This window comes from Gigantopelta aegis, chromosome 8, assembly GCF_016097555.1.
Source record: "Gigantopelta aegis isolate Gae_Host chromosome 8, Gae_host_genome, whole genome shotgun sequence".
Classification (NCBI taxonomy): Eukaryota; Metazoa; Mollusca; class Gastropoda; order Neomphalida; family Peltospiridae; genus Gigantopelta; species Gigantopelta aegis.
Window position 1 is genome coordinate 53,441,682 of NC_054706.1, and position 22,066 is coordinate 53,463,747.

At 37.3% G+C, this 22,066-nt stretch overlaps 1 protein-coding gene across 1 annotated transcript; it reads left to right on the top strand.

Annotated features, from left to right (window-relative positions):
- Positions 1-2,090: 2,090 nt before the first annotated feature.
- On the top strand, positions 2,091-21,605 carry LOC121379718. The gene is made up of 4 exons (XM_041508369.1): positions 2,091-2,397; positions 4,174-4,662; positions 6,399-7,210; positions 21,518-21,605. Exons 2-4 carry the CDS (start codon positions 4,408-4,410, stop codon positions 21,603-21,605), a joined length of 1,155 nt encoding a protein of 384 aa, XP_041364303.1. The 5' UTR covers positions 2,091-2,397; positions 4,174-4,407.
- Positions 21,606-22,066: the final 461 nt, after the last annotated feature.

Here is a 22,066-nt window from a genome sequence, read left to right on the forward strand (position 1 = left end):
TTTATTTTATAAAATAAATAATTTGTAATGTAAAACTGAAGACTGATTTAGTTTTTATAACTTTATAAATAAATAAATAATTTTTAATGTAAAATTGAAAACTGATAACCCACCCCGTACGTATTGGTATGGTTCGCTGTACTGCGGCCACTAAAATAGACTCGCCCGATATTTTTAGAATTTGTATGCTCCCAAATAACGTTATAAAAGGCGAAGTGTGATTGGTCAATATTTAAATTATTATTTACAGACGAAATGTTACCTGGACATTGGGGACTACGCAGTGTTGTTAGTTTTAAATCACTGGCAGGATTCTGCAAGTAAGGTTTTGATTGGTGGACATGAGCTCCAACTGGCTGTCTTTAGATCCACATGTAATAGTGGAGCTAATTTTAATTAGATTGAGTTCAAACGAACGATTCTCCATGCCTTTATGCATCTCCACCATGTTAGACCATCGTTCCTCCATCGATTTCACTGCTCTGGGGATGAGTCAGCGGGAGAAACAATAAAAAAACACCCCAAAAAAACACGTTATCTACAGCAACGTTTTTTTTATCTCCCTTGATTTAAAAAAACAACAACCCCCCCCCCCCCCACACACACACCACACACACACACACACACACACACACACATTCTGAGTTGTTATAAATTTGGCGCCGCTTATGTAGCGGATTGAATATTTAATTTTAATAAACTAATTAAGAAAATGAGGATGTGATTTACACAACACTCGTGACAAGAAAAATACTACTGTATCGGTGCTTTGAAAATTGCGCGAACGATAGTTTCGTTCACGCTTTGCTCGTGAAAAAAGATTTTTTTTTCATGTAATAAATTTATGTCATGGTTTGCGTGGTTGTAATGGGTTACGCAAAATTATTTTTTAAAACCCTTTTACACAAATTACCAATTTTGAAATGTTTTACGCACGATCTATTCTAAATGGTAAAATATTATATTAAAAAAACAAAAACAAAAACAAACCATTCTCGAAACTGCATATTCATCTTACACGACAAAAACCGTTATAAAATTTATTGTGATCAAAATCGAATGAATGAATGAATGAATGCACGAATGCATGAATGCATGAATGAATGAATGTTTAACGACACCCAGCACGAAAAATACATCGGCTGTTGGGTGTCAAACTATGGTAAATGCAAAACTTAAGTGATGATGATCATCAAGATATCAATTCAACAGTTAAATAAAAACACAATGTAAAGAACTGTGCAAAAAATACAAATATCACAGATAGATAAAATTAAAATTTAGAATAAAAGTCAGTATCAAGTAAAAATTGTAATAAAACTTCTGGATGGAACTGAAAGGATTTCATCACATTTCGTTGTCCAAATATATCTTTTCTAGTTTCTTTGAAATGTGGCACTTCACCAAAATGTGGCGTACCGTCAGACACTGACAGTGCTCACACTGAGGTGGAGGATATTTCTTCAAGATAAATGAATGGGTCAAGTATGTATAACCGACGCGAGCACGACACAAGTCTATTTCATGAGGCAAATCCAAAGCAGACTTGGCAGCAGAATCTGCCTTTTCATTTAACATTACCCTGATGCCAACATGGCTAGGCACCCAACAAAATACAATGTCTTTATTGGCAATTAATAACAAGACGCATTTTCGTATCATCATCCCAATTAAGGGATGGTCGAGCTTGTGATCAAAATCGTATCTGCGTTCAAGGTAGTCGAAATGGTATTTTGGTAAGGTTATGATTCCTTGCACGAATCGCTGTCTAGTACTTCGTATACGGGAGGACTGCCACTCATAGGCCGCCTGTGGGAAGACTGCCAGCCCTAGCCAAGCATATAATTATAATCGAAGCTGATGTATTTGTTCTTGTTACCCATCAACTCAGTTAATTCTTTCATTTGTATTTTGGTAACCAGCCTGGTGGCATCAACGGCAATGAAAAGGTCTGCCTTGAATTGTCCCCATGTCAGAATGGATTCACTAGTTACAATGCCAATAACGTTAATTTTTTTTTTCAGTGTCAGTAATTCAAAATGTCAAAACGATATTACGTAGACAACGCTCAGAACCGCAGACTTGGACGCGTTGGTTTACCACATGGTACGGCGGTATACTCTCCTGATGGCTTTTCGTCAAAGACGTATGTGGACAACGCTCAGAACCGCAGACTTGGACGCGTTGGTTTACCACATGGTACGGCGGTATACTCTCCTGGTGGCTTTTCGTCAAAGACGTATGTGGACAACGCTCAGGACCGCAGCCTTGGACGCGTTGGTTTACCACATGGTACGGCGGTATACTCTCCTGTTGGCTTTTCGTCAAAGACGTATGTGGACAACGCTCAGGACCGCAGCCTTGGAAGAGTAGGAATAGAACACGGAACAGCTGTTGGTACGTCTAGTATAATTATAGTGTTAGCTAATTTTAGTAATTGTAATAAACACGGTAGACTACCGAATTGCTTTTTATATCAGCTTGTGACAAAAAAAAAACCCAAAGAAATGTTTCATTTAACGACGCACTCAACACATTGTATTTACAGTTATATGGCGTCAGACATATGGTTAAGGACCACACAGATATTGAGAAAGGAAACTCGCTGTCGCCACTTCATGGGCTACTCTTTTTGATTAGCAGCAAAGGATCTTTTATATGCACCATCCCACATACAGGGTAGTACAAACCACGGCCCTTGATATACCAGTCGTGGTATAGCCCAATGTGCCCACTGACGGGGATGGGCCCACTGACGGGGATCGATCCCACACCGACCGCGCATCGAGCGAGCGCTGTAGCACTGGGCTACGTCTCGCCCCCAGCTTGTGACAAGCATCAGAAACAATAAAGTAACGTTGAAAGGAGAGAGACACATACAGATAGAGAGGAAGGAAATGTTTTATTTAACGACGCACTCAACACATTTTATTTACGGTTATATGGAAGGAAGGAAATGGTTTATTTAAAAGTAAAGTTTGTTTTATTTAACGACGCCATTGATTTTTTTTATCTTATCATCGGCTATTGGACGTCAAACATATGGTCATTCTGACACTGTTTTAGAGGAAACCCGCTGTCGCCACATAGGCTACTCTTCTTTGACAGTCAGCAAGGGATCTTTTATTTGCGCTTACCACAGGCAGGATAGCACAAACCATGGCCTTTGTTGAACCACTTGTTGGATCACTGGTCGGTGCATGTGGTTTACACCTACCCATTCAGCCTTTTGGAGCACTCACTCAGGGTTTGGAGTCGGTATCTGGATTAAAAATCCCATGCCTCGACTGGGATCCGAACCAAGTACCTACCAGCCTGTAGACCGATGGCCTAACCACGACGCACTCAACACATTTTATTTACGGTTATATGGCGTCGGACATATGGTTAAGGACCACAGATATTGAGGGAGGAAACCCGCTGTCGCTACTTCATGGGCTACTCTTTTCGCGTATCAGCGAGTGGGAATAATTTTTACATGCTCATATACCACTAGAGTTTCTAGCATGTCCGTCCCGGGGCCTGTCTCTGGATAACCAGTGACTTGCTCCGGGACAGACGATTATCAGCAAGGGTCTTTTATATGCACCATCCCATAAACAGGATAGCACATACCACGGCCGGAGCGAGAAATAGCCAAATCTAAGCATTTGTTAGCAACTCGAAAAGATTTATTTGGACAAAGAAATGTGATGGAATCATTTCGATTCCATCCAGAACTTTTATTGCAGTTTTTACATGATACTGACTTTTATGCTAAATTTTAATATATATCTATGATATTTGTATTTTTACATAGTTCTTTACACTGTGTTTTTATTTAACTGTTGAATTTTTATATTGATGTTGATCATCACTTTAGATTTGCGTTTACCATAATTTGACCCCCAGTAGCCGATGTATGTTTCGTTCATTCGATCCCAAACCGACCGAGAGAGAGAGAGAGAGAGAGAGAGAGAGAGAGAGAGAGAGAGAGAGAGAGAGAGAGAGAGAGAGAGAGAGAGAGAGAGAGAGAGAGAGAGAGAGAGAGATTTACTATTGAAATTGTTTATATCGAGCATCGTTTAAAAATAATAATAATATTTCGACGATCATATGATTAGGTTACTTATATTTGTTGTTTGGACTCATTTTCTGGGGTTTTTTTTTTGTTCTTTTGTTCTTCGTCTTTAGTGTCTAGATCTGGTAGGTCATCTGCATCTGACAGGGAATTGAATGAAAAACTCGACAAGATGACTGTGTTTTCACCTGAGATCTTAGACATGGGCGTATGTGGACTGGAGGGGTTGATTTGCCGGAAATTTTACCCAGATAAAAACTGCCTGAAGTTTTCCCACTGTTTTCCCACTGTTTTGCCCGAATTTGGGGGGGGCAATTGCCCCCCCTGCCCCCCCGGGTCGTACGCCCATGGCTCAGATCTACAAGGACAATCCACTGAAAAGACGACTGGACAGGGTTTATGTCGATAACGACTACAACCGCAAACGTAGACGTGTAGGCAAACCACTTGGGTCGGCATTCAGAAAGAATAAGAGGTACAGAGATACGGAATTGAACCGGCAACTAGGCGGAGTTGGACAGAAGTGGGGAACCTGTCGACAAACCAGACAAGCCACGACTACAGAGCTGCTTGGGGATCTCATAGCCTACCTTAATATAAAGGTTAGTGTGTTCAAATACGCAGCTAAACATCATCATCTCGCCTCCTCATCTTTAATGATGCAAAGCATCAACACAACTACAACTTCAGGCGCATGAGCAGGAATTTTAGCAGGGAGTGGGGGAGTCGAGTGTTTCTAGACGTTTATAAGGTTTCGCGTCATGCGCCCCTGTATAATCTATTGAGAAAAGAGAAAATTTGTTTAATCAGGGAAGGGTTTTGACCCCCAAAACTCTCCCCCTGCACACGCGCCTGGTGTTAAAATACACAGCTAAATGTCCGAATCTGGCTTCCTCATCTTGAATGATGTAAAGCAATAACACAACTACACTTTCAGGCGATATTCACGAGCACCAATGTAAACGATATTTGGAACAGACGACATAAAAACTGAATGAATGAATGAATTAATTAATTAATGTATATATGTTTAACACAAAAAGAAATATATTGATTACTGGGTCTCAAACAAAGCTACATGTATATGAATGAATTAATGATAAATAAAAATAAAAAAACTTAAGGAAGGAAGGAAGGAAGGAAATGTTTTATTTAACGACGCACTCAACACATTTTATTTACGGTCATATAGCGTCAGACATATGGTTACGGATCACATATATATATATAGATAGGAAACCCGCTGTCGCCACTTCATGGGCTACTCTTTTCGATTAGCAGCAAGGGATCTTTTCTATGCACAGACAGCATAACACATACCACGGCCTTTGATATACCAGTCGTGATGCACTGGATGGAGCGAGAAATAGCCCAATGGGCCCACCGAAGGGAATCGATCCTAGACCGACCACGCATCAAGCGAACACGTTACCACTGGGCTACATCCCGCCCCCAGGGAGTGGGGGTTGGCGTGTTTCTAGACGTGTATAGGGGTCGAGTCATGCGCCCCTGTATAATCTATTGAGAAAAGAGAAAATGTGTTTGACCAGGGAAGGGTTTTGACCCCGAACACCCCCCCACCCCCACCCCCCCCCCCACCCCCCCCCCGCACACGCGCCTGGTGTTAAAATACGCAGCTAAATGTCCGAATCTGGCTTCCTCATCTTTAATGATGTAAAAGAAATAACACAACTACACTTTCAGGCGCATGTGCAGGGATTTTAACAGGGGGAGGAGCGTTCTAGACTGTGACGATCGAAGTTTATGGGGAGGTCGAGTCATTCTTCCAAAGAAAATATATTGAAAAACAAATTGAAAATGTTCTTGAGCAGAGAGGGGTTCTGGTCCCCAAATATCTTCCCTTGCACACTACCCTGAACTTTTGAGGGTACATGGTCTGTTTACAACAGTGTGCGGTATTTCTGTCTAAAACTTACTTTATTGCTTGAAACTGTAATTACGCCGCAGTTGTAACTGGTAAATCAATCTTCACTGAAGAGATTCGAACCAGGGATCATCGGTGCAGGTCTAGCTACTAATTGGGCTAATAGACCCACTAGCTACGACCAGGATGAGAACTTTATACCAACAATATTACATACTCCCCCGCCCCGAAGTGAAGCTACGTCCTACAGTTATTTGGACCAATGTGTAGATAAACTGTTACGGGTCTTGACTGGGTTATAATTGTATTCGTTTGACTGTATGCATGTGATCATATAGTTTTAATATTTATAACCTATATACAGAATCTTAATGAAATGGGAGAAGAAAGTCGTGTATCCAATTTGAATGACGTATTAGTTTTGACGTAACCAATTCTTCATTTCTATGTCAGAAAACGTACGAATTCCCCGCTGAAGACTATGGCGTTGCAGACGAGGATCAAGACGAGGCCATGGACTACGCCGTCGACCAATTCAACCAACAGCAGAAGGTGGCACAGTGGCAGGAAGACACAGGCACAATTTGGCAGCCCAGAACAGACCTGGGTCCGGTGGACAACCACGTCGACCAACTGCAGGAAATGGCACAGTGGCAGGAAGACACAGGCACAACTCGGCAGCCGAGAACAGATCTGGGTCTCGTGGACAACCACGTCGACCGACAGCAGGAGGTGGCACAGTGGCAGGAAGACACAGGCACAAGTCTGCAGCCGAGAACAGATCTGGATCGCGTGGACAACCACGTCGACCGACAGCAGGAGGTGGCACAGTGGCAGGAAGACACAGGCACAACTCGGCAGCCGAGAACAGATCTGGATCGCGTGGACAACCACATCGATCGACAGCAGGAGGTGGCACAGTGGCAGGAAGACAAAGGCACAACTCGGCAGCCGATAACAGATCTGGGTCTCGTGGACAACCACGTCGACCGACAGCAGGAGGTGGCACAGTGGCAGGAAGACACAGGCACAACTCGGCAGCCGAGAACAGAACTGGATCGCGTGGATAACCACGTCTACCGACGGCAGGGCATGACACAGTTGCAGGAAGACACAGATATAACTCGGCAGTCGAGAACAGATCTGGGCCACAAGGACGACACAAGAGGACATCTGATCAGATACGACGAGCTACAGCTAGGCAAACAGATAGGACCTGCGTATCGTGATGCATTTTTTTTGTTTTTGTTTTTATTTTTGTTTTTGTTTTTTTGTTTTATATAAATATTTATTATCCCCAGATCAAGTGGTTGGAGAAATCTACCCGGATGTGACTCAGGTCTATACAGACGGGTCGAAAGACCCAACCACTGGTAAAACAGGAATGGCCTTTGTTATTAATAATTTTAAATATTTAAGGAAACCGATAGCCATTAGGGCTAGACTATCGGATAACATTTCAGTTTATACATCAGAATTAATGGCCATACTGTATTCCCTGAAATGGATTGAAAAATATCATGTTAATAATAGCCCCAATAGATATGTCATCTTCTCTGACAGTCTTAGTGCCCTGCAAGCAATCAATGGAGCCCATAGTATCAGATCGGAAATTATAAATAAAATTTATAAAATATATTTTAATATTGCTGCTCTGGGTATCCAAGTCGTTATGGAATGGGTTCCGGCTCATATTGGAATATCTGGTAATGAAGCAGCCGATGCCAACGCTAAAAAGAGTTTGCTGGAACCGGCAGTCGACGTTCCAGTAGAACATAATGTTAACGAAATAAATTCCATAGCTGAGCCACACCTGGTAGCTCTGTGGCAAACCGAATGGAACCACAGAGCCAGGGTGTGGCATGCCTACATTAAACCAAAAGCGACCACTCCTGGGCCAGTTTCTTTTAATGTTAAGGTAACTAGAATTATTGCAAGACTTAGAATGGGTGTCTCTTCGGCTTTAAATGATGTTAGATTTAAAATTAAAAAAGTTAAGTCACCCAACTGTTTAGTATGTCATACAATCGAAGATGTTAATAATTTTTTGATAAAATGTACTAAACATGACAAAATTAGACTGAAACTGGTTAATTATTTTATTAAAATTAAATTAGAGTTTAATGCTTATAATTTATTAAATCCACCTAAAGAATATAAAAATACAATAGACAGGTTGTTGGTCGCTTTTGTATATCAATCTAAAATAAATATATAATATTATAGGGTTCTCCTGGGGGCGGTTCCTGCCATAGCCTAGGCATTGTTAGATTGGTGCAAATGTGGCAGGCCCGTTCCTTTTATGGGACCACAATAAATAATCACTGTTGGTGGGCTGGGTAATAGCACTCATTATTGTTTGCTCCTCACCCCTTCTGGGGTTGGAAGGATGTTACCTGCGCCCCTACTGTCCGGTCTTTCGCCCCTTCCGTCTGCAATGTCGCGCCTGGCTTGCTGGATTTTTTATTTTAATGTAATGTACCGGTTTTAAAATTATTTTAATTATATTGTATATAAATAGTATAATGTATTTTAATTTTTAAATTAATTTATATTGTGGTGTGGGTGTTTGAATGATTTTTTTTTTTTTTTTTTTTTTACTTCGGGTTGATGATGGGGTTGCTATCTGGCAGTAACAGCCCCCTCCTCGCCGACCAAATATATTGTATGAACTGCTTTTAATTTTTATTGGGTGTTTATGTTTTAAAATTGATAGGTTTACAAGCGTGCTCTTTTAATTTGTTTTAATTTATTTTATACGTGTTTTTAACTTTATTGAGATAGAGGGAAATGGGACCCTGTGGCGGCTGCTTAACCTCCTTTAATCAACCTCCTACTAAATAATAATAGGGCTAAAATAAAGAGTTTCTGTACTATTTGTATTTTTGAAATGCTCGTTCTAAATTTGCGACAAAGTTTTAAATTAAATGGATTATATATTTTATATTAATTATTATTTTTAGAATTGCGCAAATAAAAACTAATTATATAATATCCGTATTCCCCATTGGTTTAATTTCAAAATTGTCCTAAGTAATTTCTGTCCCGGATTGGGCCCCTGGCCTCCAGAGACCGAACCCGGGGTGGACATGCTCGAAGCCTTAGTGGTATAGGAGCATAGGAAAGTCTTCACACACACCAGATCAAGCAGACAATGTCAAGGTTGGGGAGCCTTGAATCATTGCTGTACAATGATGATAGATGTTCAATCATGATTACAATTGATACAATTATTTATTTCATTTAAAAATATATGTCTGTTGTTCTGCTATAATGAAAGTGAAGTGCATCACAATATATGCTTTTCTAACTAGATTAATTTGGTAGTGATACCATTATTTAATCAGACAATACTTAATATAACAACATTATTTATCATTTGTGATTTAACTTATTTTAAATCAACAGAATAGATAAAGTTTCTATTAAAAATTGTTACAATTGCGATGCTTTGCATGTTGGTGGTTTTATAGTATTTTCTGATATAAATGCTCTCTATCTACATACAAAACAAAATCTAGAACAAAATTTAACTACAAAAAGAAGAAAACTATTTAGATATATGAATTCACAGACACTGGTTGGTTTTGATCGGGGGGAATGGGGGGGGGGGGGAGAAAGAAAGAAAAAAATAAGGGGAGGGAAGAGAGAAGAAACATAGAAGTAGAAATAAAATCACTTGTAATGCGCTAGTAATTCCAAACAAGTCGAAAGGGAAAATTAATGATTTAAGAAATAAAAGAGTCAGTTGAAAAAAAGAAAGACAAAAGTTTTTTCTCCGATTCTTAAATGAAGAGATTGAACCATTTCCCCCAATGTATATTAAATTTGTCTATTCACAATTTTTAATATAAATATATTTTTCAATTTGAAATTTGTTTTTCAGGATATGTTCGATAGCATTTACATGTAAATCTTTGTGAAGTATTTTCATATTATAAATATAATATTTTATATTGAATATTAACCAGTTCACTACATAAGTTAGTTCGCCATCCACAATCCCAAACATAATAGGTTTTTTTTTATCTAAAGAGGTGCCAATTCCTGTTTTATAAAAAAAAAATCCACTTTTCAACAGTTTTCCATAGGTTTCGTACTTTATTGGAATCATAAAAAAAGGTGCTGTAAAGTCTCCGGTTCATTATTAAAGAAAGTGCATTTATTAGAATCTACGTAATGAATCATATGAAGAAATGTATTAGTGGCAAGAATTCTATGAAGCAGTCTGTACTGGAACCATCTTAAAGTTGTATCTTTCAGACATTTAAATGGCAAAACATAATATTTCCCCTAAGTATAGCAATCACAGTTCAAACCCTTATTTGCATATTTTATCTGTGACTTTGGAATTATGCTTTTATAGTTCAATATGTTGTACATGTCTTTACTTCCAGTATTTTTATTTAACACAATTTTCAGTTTGAAAGGTAAAATTGGGCTTTGAATGCAAACAAATGTTTTATGAATAAGGTTTATTGAATACAAAAATGATTTTACAGCATTCACTAATGATCCGTAGTTCACAAAGTTAGTATTTGGCATCATATTTATTTCTAAAAGCTTCAAATGTAAGGATATTTCCTTCAGTGTCAAGTAAGTCGTGTATAAAAACAATTTCCTTTTTATGTAGTTACCATATAAAAACGGTTTATTGTCTTTTAGTATCTTAGTATTATACCAAATATTCAGTCCTTGAATATCTTCAGTAGTCTGTATATTTTGCTTTTGTTGTATTGTTAACCAACTAAATAAAACATCTTTCCAAAACAAGTTTTTAATACTATCTTTTTTACGTATAATAAAACAGTCCCCGTGTATAATTAGGTCCTTAAAACTACATTCCCTGGAATATTTTTATTATTTAAGCATATAGAACAGAAAATCCAATTACGTTTGGTGCATATATGACGCCGCACTCCGCATTGGTTTCACTACGCTGGCTTATCTAGGTCAAAAACAAAGCCATGATTTTGAAAGTGGAACACTTTTAACGGGCTCGTACCGATCTCGGTTTTCATTGGCTTATCACAAGTATAGAATTCTCCAACAAGAGATCACGTGAGATTTCGCAATTTTTGAACAAATTTAACTCTTGATTGAGGGGTCGTCTCATATCTCCAAAACATATTTATATCCATAGAGGTATGGTACAACGCCTTTCCAGGGGTCGGTGAGTGGGGGATTTGCCTTGAAATTTTGACAGTGGCCAGCTGTTGGCATACGCGTTACATGTAAGGTGGTAGAGGAAGAGGGTACTGTGTTCGATTTACGTAACATTTTTCAAGACTATATGTTATTTCTATTCATTACTTAGACCTAAAAAGGTGTTTTTTGGAAATGCGCGGTCAGTCTAGGATCGATCCCCATCGGCGGGTATACAGAAAAACATGGTATATGATATCCTGTCTGTGGGATGGTACATATAAACAATCCCTTGCTAAAAAAAAAAATGTAGCGGGTTTCCAAAGCGCGTGTGCAGGGATTTCGGCGGGGTTGGGGTTATAGACTGTGTTAAGCGAAGTTTATATGGAGCCATGCTCCCCCCAAAAATACATTTCAATTTTTTTTTAAGCTTGGGCAAGTAAGGGTTTCGATCTCCAATACCCTCCCCCTGCATATGCACCCGATTCCTCTCTAAGATTATATGTCGAAATTACCAGATGTTAGACATCCAACAGTCTATAAAAATTGTTCAAAAATTGCGAAATCTCAAGTGATCTCTTGTTGGGGAATTCCACACTTGTGATAAGCCAATGAAAACCGAGATCGGTAAGAGCCCTTCAAAAGTGTCCCACTTTCAAAATACTGGCTTTGTTTTTGACTTGGATAAGCCAGCGTAGTGAAACCAATGCGGAGTGCGACGTCATATATGCACCAAACGTAATTGGATTTTCTGTTCTATATGCTTAAATAATAAAAAATATTCCGGATACTGCCGTTTTAGTATTTATACCAGTAGTAGATTGAAATAACTTTACCCATTTGTTGTTATTAAGATAAAGTCGTTGTATCCATGATGATTTTAAAGATGTCATTATGTTCTGTATGTCAGGCATTTTTATACCCCCGTTTTTAAAATCTTGGGTTAATACTTCTCTTTTAATGTTTTCGGGTTTATTTCGCCAAATAAACTGGAAAAACATTTTATTTAAGTTTTTTATATTTGTTTTTGACAAGATTTGGTAATGCAATTAATAAATATGTAATTAAAGGTATTATTAATGTTTTTATAATTTTAACTCTACCTAAGACAGTCAGCTTTCTTGGTGTCCAAAGTTGCATCAAGTTCTGGATTTGTTTTAACTCAGAGGCAAAATTACATGTTATCATATCTTCTAAATGTATTGTAAAATGAATTCTAAGTAACATAAATTGATTTCCACCCCATTCTAATTACCAACGTGTATGGTGATAGACTTCTTTACTATGTTTTTTATTGCCTATCCAGATGGCTTTTGACTTGGTGTAATTTATTAAGTAGTATCATCAGCATATTGAGATATTAGATATTCTTCGCCATCAATAGTGATACCTTTGATATTTGCATTATTTTTAACTAAAATTGAGAAGATTTCAGAACAAATTATAAAGATATACAGTGACAGGGGGTCTCCCTGTCTACATCCTCTTTCTAATTTAAAAGTTTCTGATAAATAACAATTTTGCAGAACACTAGAAATGGAATGTGTTATAAAATGTTTTAATCCAACATTTTATTGAACTTTTAAAATTAAATATTTCATACGCTTTTTCAATAAAAGTCCATGATACCGAGTCAAAGGCTTTTTCGAAATCCACTAGTACTAACATACCAGGTATATTGTGCGTTTCAGTGTATTGCATTAGGTCATATATCAAACGTATATTCTCTCCAATATATTTCCTTTTACAAAACTTGTTTGATCTTTATCTATTATTTTATCTAAAACCGTTTTAATTCTATTTGCAATACAACCAGCAGCCATTTTGTAAGTGCAGTTCAAAAGAGTTATTGGTCGCTAATTTTTAAGAAATTGTCTAGGTTTATTGTGCTTAGGAATACATGTTTTTGCACGTGGGACATTTCTTCAATACTATAGCTGTAATTTAATGATCTGACTATAAAATGTCCCAAATCAGCCCAAAACATTTTGAAAAATTCGGCTGTGAATCCATCTGAGCCAGGGCTTGTTTCGTTCTTCATGTTTTTAAGTACGTTTAAACTTCTTCATATGCTATGTTTCCTTCTAGCGCTTGTGCTTCTTCATTTGTTATCTTATTAAAATTGTAACTGGATAGCTCCTCAACTATGTTAGTATTTGATTTTTCAGAATATAAGGTTTGGTAAAAACATTTGGTTTCCGTTAAAATATCTTTTTGGTCTGTTACTACTGTACTGTTATTTAATTCTATCCTTGATATTAATTTACTATAGTAATTTCTGGACTCCATGTTACAGAAATATTTAGTTGGCTTTTCGCCCTCTTCAATCCAGTTTGCCCTGGCTCGGATGCAATGCCCTTTACGTTTTCACTTCTCAATTCTATTAGTTCATGTTTTTTATCTTCTAATATGTTTATGTCTGTAGTATCATTTTCTTCCAATGATTATATTTCGTCACATAGATTCGTTTCTAATTCATTATTTTTCTCTTTTTATAGGCCGAATAGGATATTGTTTTCCCCCTTATTTCCATCAATAATGTTTCGAGGAACAATTGCTCATTTATTGTGAACTGTATTTCGTCTTTTGGAAGCAAGTTGATGTATTCTGAATTATAGATTAAAATGGCATTTGAGAAGTTATGTTATTTATAATATCTTTAGTAATTTTTACATACTCTTTGTCTGATAGCAATGAATTATTAAATTTCCATAGACCATTACCCTTTTGAATTGCATTTAACTTTAAGAGCAATATTACACTAGAATGGTCTGACCTATAGCTATTGTCTATTAAAACTATCAATCGACATAAATGCCACGGATATAAATACTACCACCCCTCACACTTAAAGTGAATCAGAAAAAAATGGGGATCAAACTGCTCGTTTCTGAGATAATGAGTAGCGTCTATGACTACCCTAGTTCCGCACAAAATTCGAGTACTTTTTTTTACAGGTACCCCATTTCAAGCACAAGGCTACTTGACACATTGGTACTAGATGAAATAAAATTGCATTTTTTTTTTTACCCAGATAAAACTATTATTTTTTACAACCAACACACTCACATTTATAACCAATCACAGGACTTGTGGTGTTCACTTCTCTATCAAAAGTTGGGTGCACCTCGAACTTTGACCCAGCCGGAAGTTATTTGGTTTAGTACTACCTATACTCATAACATACATTTTTCAAAAAGTGTCCTGCTATGTGTCTTTATGACAACCAGGGTCTGGTGTATTCTGACAACCTCACTGGAACTGTTGTTTCTACAGTGCAACCTAATATAATGTACACCTCAAAAGGCATATATATTGCACACAGTTTTGTACAAATGCAATATGTCATATTAAACAATAAAATGTTTTAAAATAAAACTCCTGAAGATATTTACTTTCAGTTGGGTGTGTGTACTCAGGTATATATGTAGAGACAACAAAGACAGTCAGAGTACCTCTACCCCTTTAAAGAATTCCATTAAAACACATGCACTTGATTGACCCCTAGATTATGAAGACCTTAACAGGCACATCAAAGAAATATCAGTATTAAAAAAATGCACTGTCTGAGGAAGGAAACACCAACATGACTGTACCTGTATGAAGTAATGACTTAAATGTCCTGAACATTAGTGTTGGGAGGAAATCCTGTATGCTGGGTGTGGGTGTCTTCAAGTTACCAGGTGTGAGAATTTCAAATCCATCGGCCATGCTGATTTTCATAATGAATCATCAAAACCATTGCCAGCCACCAACATTCCTGATTATATTTTATTTATAACCTACTGTAGTTGGAGGTTTTAATAGTTGTGATATGTGGAATTATCATGCAGCTTTCACATATTTATTTTTGATTAATTACTGAAAAAAGCAATTTTTAAATGACAAAATTATCCGAACATCTATTTTCTTGCATTATTTTCTAATCCAGATGAATACAATATGTATATTGGATGTATTCCTACAATCTGTAATCCAGCATTTTATTTAGCTAGTAACATTAGGTAATACAGCTTTAACAATAAAATAAATTATCAACTTAATCCAAGGGAGATAATCAAATCTGAACAAAAATGGTTTTGAATCTAGTATGAACTCAAAATGCTGTTCATGAGAGATAACTAAGTAATTATTAAGAAAACAAATTGATCCGGAGATCTAAATATATGTTTAACAACCTTATTGTTATGTATAAATAAGAACAGAAGGCAAAATAGGGACAACAAATTTAATTATGTTTTTGGTAAAGTTTTTCTTCAAATTTACTTTAAATTTTGCATAAAACTACAAACCTGTCGAAAATATACCTTAGCACCCTATAAATATCTCAAAATGACAATAAAAATCAAGGTTTTTTTTACAAATTTGAGTTTTCAGAATTTCATACATGAAAAATTAACTATGTTAATGGAAACTAAAGACATTAACCCACTATTGGCACATGCTATTTTTAATATAAAAATAAATTGCTATTAAAATCTTAGTTCAGGTTGCCTGTATATAATACCATATTTAAGGGCAGTTGTATATGGCATGTCAAATACCATGTAAAAAGAAATTTTTGAAATCTTTACAGTATGAATTATAGGCCAAAACCAACTTTTCCTTAGTGCTAACTTTGATTCAAACTCCATTCAGAGCCATGTACAGAGATTATTGTCACGGTCAAGGTCATTGTGAACTTGCATGGTTGAGTGATGGCTAATTAATCAACCAGTATAATTTAATTAAATAAAATTACAAAACCATAATATTTTTTATTATGCACTGAATATAGAGTATAGGGTGTATACTGCCAAATCAAATCCCATGGACGACAATAGTAACATATGTGGTTAAAACTCCTACCTGCAGCGTATCAATCGACATAAATGCCACGGATATAAATACTACCACCCCTCACACTTAAAGTGAATCAGAAAAAATTGGAGGTCAAGCTGCTCGTTTCTGAGATAATGAGTAGCGTCTATGACTACCCTAGTTCCGCACAAAATTCGAGTGTATTTTTTTACAGGTACCTCATACATGTATCAAGCACAAGGCTACTTGACACATTGGTACTAGATGAAATAAAATTGCATATTTTTTTCACCCAGACGAAACTATTATTTTTTTACAACCAACACACTCACATTTATAACCAATCACAGGACTTCTCTATCAAAAGTTGGGTGCACCTCGAACTTTGACCCAGCCGGAAGTTATTTGGTTTAGTACTACCTTTAGGATAGTTATTATGTAGATTGTTTTTCGTGTCTAGATCTTCATTAAGTACGAAATTAAAATCTCCACATATTATATATGTCATTTTCAAACTCTTTTATATCTTGTAGAATATTTACAAACAAACTCATTGTTTGGTCCATATATATTTATTATTGTTATTTGTTCTTTGTTGATAGTGATATCCAGTATTATAAAGTTTCCTGAATTATCAGTTTTCATTTTGTGTATTTTATATTCAAATGTATTATTTAACATTATCGCAACTCCTCTAGCATCACTGGAAAAAGAGTTAAACAAACATTTGTATCCCCACGGTGTTTCTATATATGGTTCTAAATCAAGTGTGAAATCGGTATCTTGCAAACAGTAAATGTCAAATTGTTTACATTTTGCGGATAAATTAATTGTTAAATATTATGCCAATGCGTGCACACACAGAATCACACACCAACATATTGTGATTATTCAATGCTGACCAACACACACACACACATGCACACACACGCACGCACGCACGCACGCACGTACACACACCCAGTGTCTGTATCGTCTAGACAACATGTTGATCAATGAAAAAATAGCAACATTTAAATGACAAAAATAATAAGCTACACCCTGTCTCACATATATGCACATGTATACACAAATATGTTGTTCACACGTACGTGCGCACACACATCATTTAAATAACAAAAAATAGCACACATATAGGCCTACACAAATATGTCGCGCACGCGCGCACACTCACCATTTAAATAATAAAAACAATACGCATATATACAAATATATCACACGCATGCGTATATACACATACACGCACAGACACATACATGCACACGCGGACTGTATCATCTAGACAACATGTTGATCAATGAAAACTAGCAACATTTAAATGAAAACATAAGCTACACACTGTCTCATATACATGCACATGTATACAGAAATATGTTGTTCACACGTACGTACGCACACACCATTTAAATAACACAAATAATCCACATATATACAAATATGTCGTGTACGCGCACACACACACCATTTAAATAGTAAAAATAATACGCATATATACAAATATATCGCACGCATGCGTACACACGCACACACACATACACACATACACACATGCCCGCAAGCACACAGACACACGTGCTACATAATCAACACATATTATCTTAATATCTGCAGAAAACTATATTAAGTCATTTGACTTGTCGGTGACGAAGAACATCATTGGTAGAAACAAAATTAATCAGTGATGTTAAATAGCAAAATATACACACACACACACACACACACACACACCGCAACATACAAACAAAATTTTGAGGGCACGCACACCGAGCAAGGAACACAATTTGATTGTTTACATATCACCTAACACTTTTGGCATTGTTTTGGTATTGGAAGCCTAACTTTGTGGCAAGCAATCACTTATGTTTATTTATTTTTTTATTCGTTCGTCCGATTTTAGCTTAGCAAAAACGAATCCCGCTTTTGTCCATGCACTTTCCACGTTTTCATGTGACTTGACTTTGATCAGGTTTTGATAGTTCTCCTTGGTGAGATCCTCGCTGAGACCAATGCCAGTACCTTTCAGTTTCCTTCTGTTCCTCAGCACTTCTAATTTCTGCGTCCTCACTATAAACTTAACGACTCCGAGCTTGGTTGAAGGGATCCAGTCTGTGCGCTATACTAATGTCTCTAGTGAAAACTTTCACGCCAATTTTTTCTAATACTTCTACTGTCTTGCGCATTGTGTCTGTAATGCTTTCTTCTTTGTTTTCGTTCTTTACTCCAAACAAGCGAATGCTATCTTTCCGTGTATACTGCTCCAAATTATTTGTTCTGATAAGTGCTATGCCCGATGTTACATTTGCTCCTTTAATTTCTTCTTTTAACCGCTCATTTTCCTGTTTTAACTTGGTGTTGTCTTTTTTTTAGTTCATCATTATCTATCTGTATCTGGAAAAGTTTTGCTTCGAGTTTGTCGAGATTATCTTGGAAAGTTTGAAGTATTTCTTGTTTAATTTGGGTGAGACTTGCTTGCAGATCATCTTTAGTTATGGCTAAGTCAAGGGTTTTTTATTCATCACAGTTTGCTGATCAGTAGTTTTTTGAAGTGCACTTAATACAGAATCCTGTGTATCGTGATGAAGTTCATGGACATGAGTCTCTTTGATGCTCTATATAACCAGCAGGTGTGATTTTTGTCATATTCCCTTCGCCCCCCCCCCCCCCCCCCTCTCTCTCTCTCTCTCACCCCCTTCATCTTTCAGTCCATGTCTACGTAGCGAACAGTTTCATTCTACCAATAACTTTACCTCTACCATTCCATTCTGGTTTTCACATGTCTCCGTTTGTGCCCTATGCATACCTTTGTCTATATTTGTCTAGCTAATATTTCGTGCAGGGGTATGGTTTCCTTCTAAAAACCTATCTTATTTTGTTTGATTAGCTTGTGTCCACTAAGTCGTTTGGAATGGCTGAGTGGTTTGTTTGTTGTCTCAATGGTGGCGTATGTTGTATTTCACTTAATTTTACAAGGATGTCCCAATATTCGTAAGAGATATGTAAATTAGCTGTTGCTTGACACTAAATATTTCTGCGTGCGTATTGTGTCGTCAAGCGTTCATTTATTAACTCCTGTGAAACTACATAACCGTAAAACATGATTAGGGCCGTATTTCTGAACAATGTAGAGTCGAATGGGGGTTTGGCAAAATAATGGTTATTTAGTGCCTCGTCTGAATTCTTCAAAAAAGCATGTCATACCGACAGGCCACATCGTACATGTATGCTACATAAATCTGAATGACAAAACCGGTATCCGTTATTTAAAGACCGTATTTGTGCACAAGACATAGTGGTTAATTCCATGATTCTGTGTCTAGTGCCTCACCTTTAGGATGATAGCCGCTCCCGAGATCATTTATCGGACAATTCATCCTTGTCGCACCACCACCACATAGAGGACTGCCATTCCCGAGATCATGTATTGGACAATTTATCCTTGTTGCACAAGTAGAGGACTGCCATTCTCGAGGAGATCATGTATTGGACAATTCATCCTTGTCGCACCTCCACAGAGGACTGCCATTCCTATACTAGTTTACTAAATCGAAACTAGCACATGGGATAAATACACCAGTGATGACATGCATTCTACCGTTTCTTTTTAAATTTTGTTACTTAAATGAAAGAAAAAATGCGTACCAAATGAAACGAAAATATAAAACATATTGTGGTATACCGGTATATGGATGAATTTGCCAAAAGATCGCTACACATATACCAACTGTGGTACTTATAAGTATAATTCTGTAATAGAAGCTCATTGTATTGATGTGCCTGGAGTATTAATAAAATATTGAAAATTACTGACAGAAAACCTTACTTTAGGTAGTTTTGACAAAATAAAATATAAATGTAACTTAAATAAAACGTTTGTAAACTTTGAATTACGACCCAATAATAAAGAATAAATTTCATTTTTATTACAAGAATGAAGACAAAATATTGGAACAGCCAAGGTACGCAGTACCCCTGGTTTGTTTAAAATTGAAATAACTAAACTTCGTGTCTTTTATTTGAAAACTCGGGCGCGGATCCAGGGGTAGGGGGTCACAGGGGTCTCGTGACCCCTCATTTGGATAACATTAAGATTACAAGCCTGCTGTGACCCGTAAATATTTTTGATTACATTAGTCTAGGCTCAGGACATTGTGCAAGCACCTAAATTAAAAATTAAAATGATGCTAAATCTACTCTCATCCAAATAATTTCATGTACTACCATTTAATATATACATATACATATACACACACACACACACACACACACACACACACACACACACACACACACACACACACACACACACACACACACACACACACACACACACACACACACACATATATATATATATATATATAAAAATGGTAACATTTTCGGTCCCGGCTCTAAATTATATTATAAAATGTATATATTTCCCAATACACGAAACCACACGTAAATTATTTGTAATATATTTTGGACATTAGTTTAAAAAAAATTCAGTATTTTATTTAAGAAATTATGCTAAAATCTCATGTCCCTTGCAAGGGATGTAATTATATAAAGTTTAAAATCTCTCAATAATAATTTGGTATCATTTTCGAAAAGATAAAAATGAGAAACAAAGTAGGTTTAATTTTGTTTTATTAGTACTACACATAAAGACAATGTACTGAAGTAACAGAATATTATAATTGGCCATATCTCTGGCCAAGCTGAATTTTAAACAAATAAAATAATAATAAAAACAATAGTCTATGTTTTCTGTCCATGAGTAACAGTATGGACTATAACAGTTAGGACAATTTTACTATATTTTAGCAATTATGTACACAAGGCCAACGTCAAATGTAGAATGCCCGGTTGGTACATGGTGTGCTCTTAGACAACATAATTTCCTTAAATACTTTAATATGTAATATCTAATTTTGGCATATGCAAAGACAGTAACAGTATGGATGCTCAAAATTTGTATGCAAAGAAATGTATACCGAGTCAAATTAAAAACTTCGCAATCTAAAATTTGAATAAAGTCAATGAGTGCTGAAAGCAGGTACTTTTCAGGAATAAATATTGTAATGGCAATGTCTACACTCCATTTGAAGCCCATTACAGCCCACGTTACCCGATCCATAGCACGTGCACAGCACCATTGAGGCAAAAGTGGTTTTGCACGTGCTACTGGTCACGTGACTACAATAGCACACGTGTTTGCATCGTTACTTGCTCACAGTAGTCTGGCACAACGAAAAAATACATTAAAACGATATTTATTACGACCTGTTTTGATGCCACGCCTCAAAAATGTGCAGCGTGAACGTGCCGTCGGCATGTTACACACGGGAACGTCAGTAGCTGACGTTGCAAGATCGTTGGGTTGCAGTCGACAGGCAATTTATGATCTGTGGACACGAACGGGCACCATAGCTGATCGCCCCCGACCGGGAAGACCACGTGTGACGTCATAGGCTGAAGACCGTCATATTGTGTTACGTCACCTCCGCAACCGTTTCATGACAGCTACAGCAACCAGTAATGAACTTTTTAGACGTCGGGTGTCCTCGCAAACGATCCGAAATCGGCTGCGAACCGCTCACCTCCACAAACGGCACCCATATGTTGGACCCATTTTGACCCAATTTCAGCGACATCAGCGTCAAATGTGGGCACAACGGCACTTGCGATGGACTCGGAGGGAATGGAATAGAGTCATGTTTAGCGATGAATCAATAGTCACACTGCGATTTGCCGATGTCAGGCAGAGGGTTTAGAGACGACGCGGTGAACGTCATGCTCAGTGTTGTGTCAGTGAAGTTGACAGATTCGCAGGCGGAAGTGTAATGATTTGGGGTGTTTTCTTGTGTAAATGGACGTTCTCGACTTCTTGTCATCCGTGGCAACCTCAACGCTGCTGCATACCGCGACCAGGTGCTGGCCCAGGAACTTTTGCCCTCCATGGCAGCTCATGGTCCAGGCCTCATCTTTCAGCATGATAACGCCAGACCCCACACGGCCATCTTGACAAGGGATTACCTTAGGAACGCGGGCATCAATGTTATGGATTCCATCGAGCACTTCTGGGATGTGCTGGGAAGACGCCTGCGCACTCTCAGGTACCATTTTGACTGTTTGTGGTTTTGACGAATGCTGCGGGCGCATCGAACAGATTTTTGACTCAACATTTATTCCTGTTC

What these genes read in the sequence shown, in the direction of transcription:
- LOC121379718 (XM_041508369.1), top strand. Translation starts at nt 4,408, where the DNA reads ATGGCTCAGATCTACAAGGACAATCCACTGAAAAGACGACTGGACAGG. An exon ending in TAGCCTACCTTAATATAAAG is followed by an intron (nt 4,663 to 6,398) that starts GTTAGTGTGTTC and finishes TTTCTATGTCAG; the next exon opens with AAAACGTACGAATTCCCCGC. An exon ending in TTGTTTTTATTTTTGTTTTT is followed by an intron (nt 7,211 to 21,517) that starts GTTTTTTTGTTT and finishes ACCCAATTTCAG; the next exon opens with CGACATCAGCGTCAAATGTG.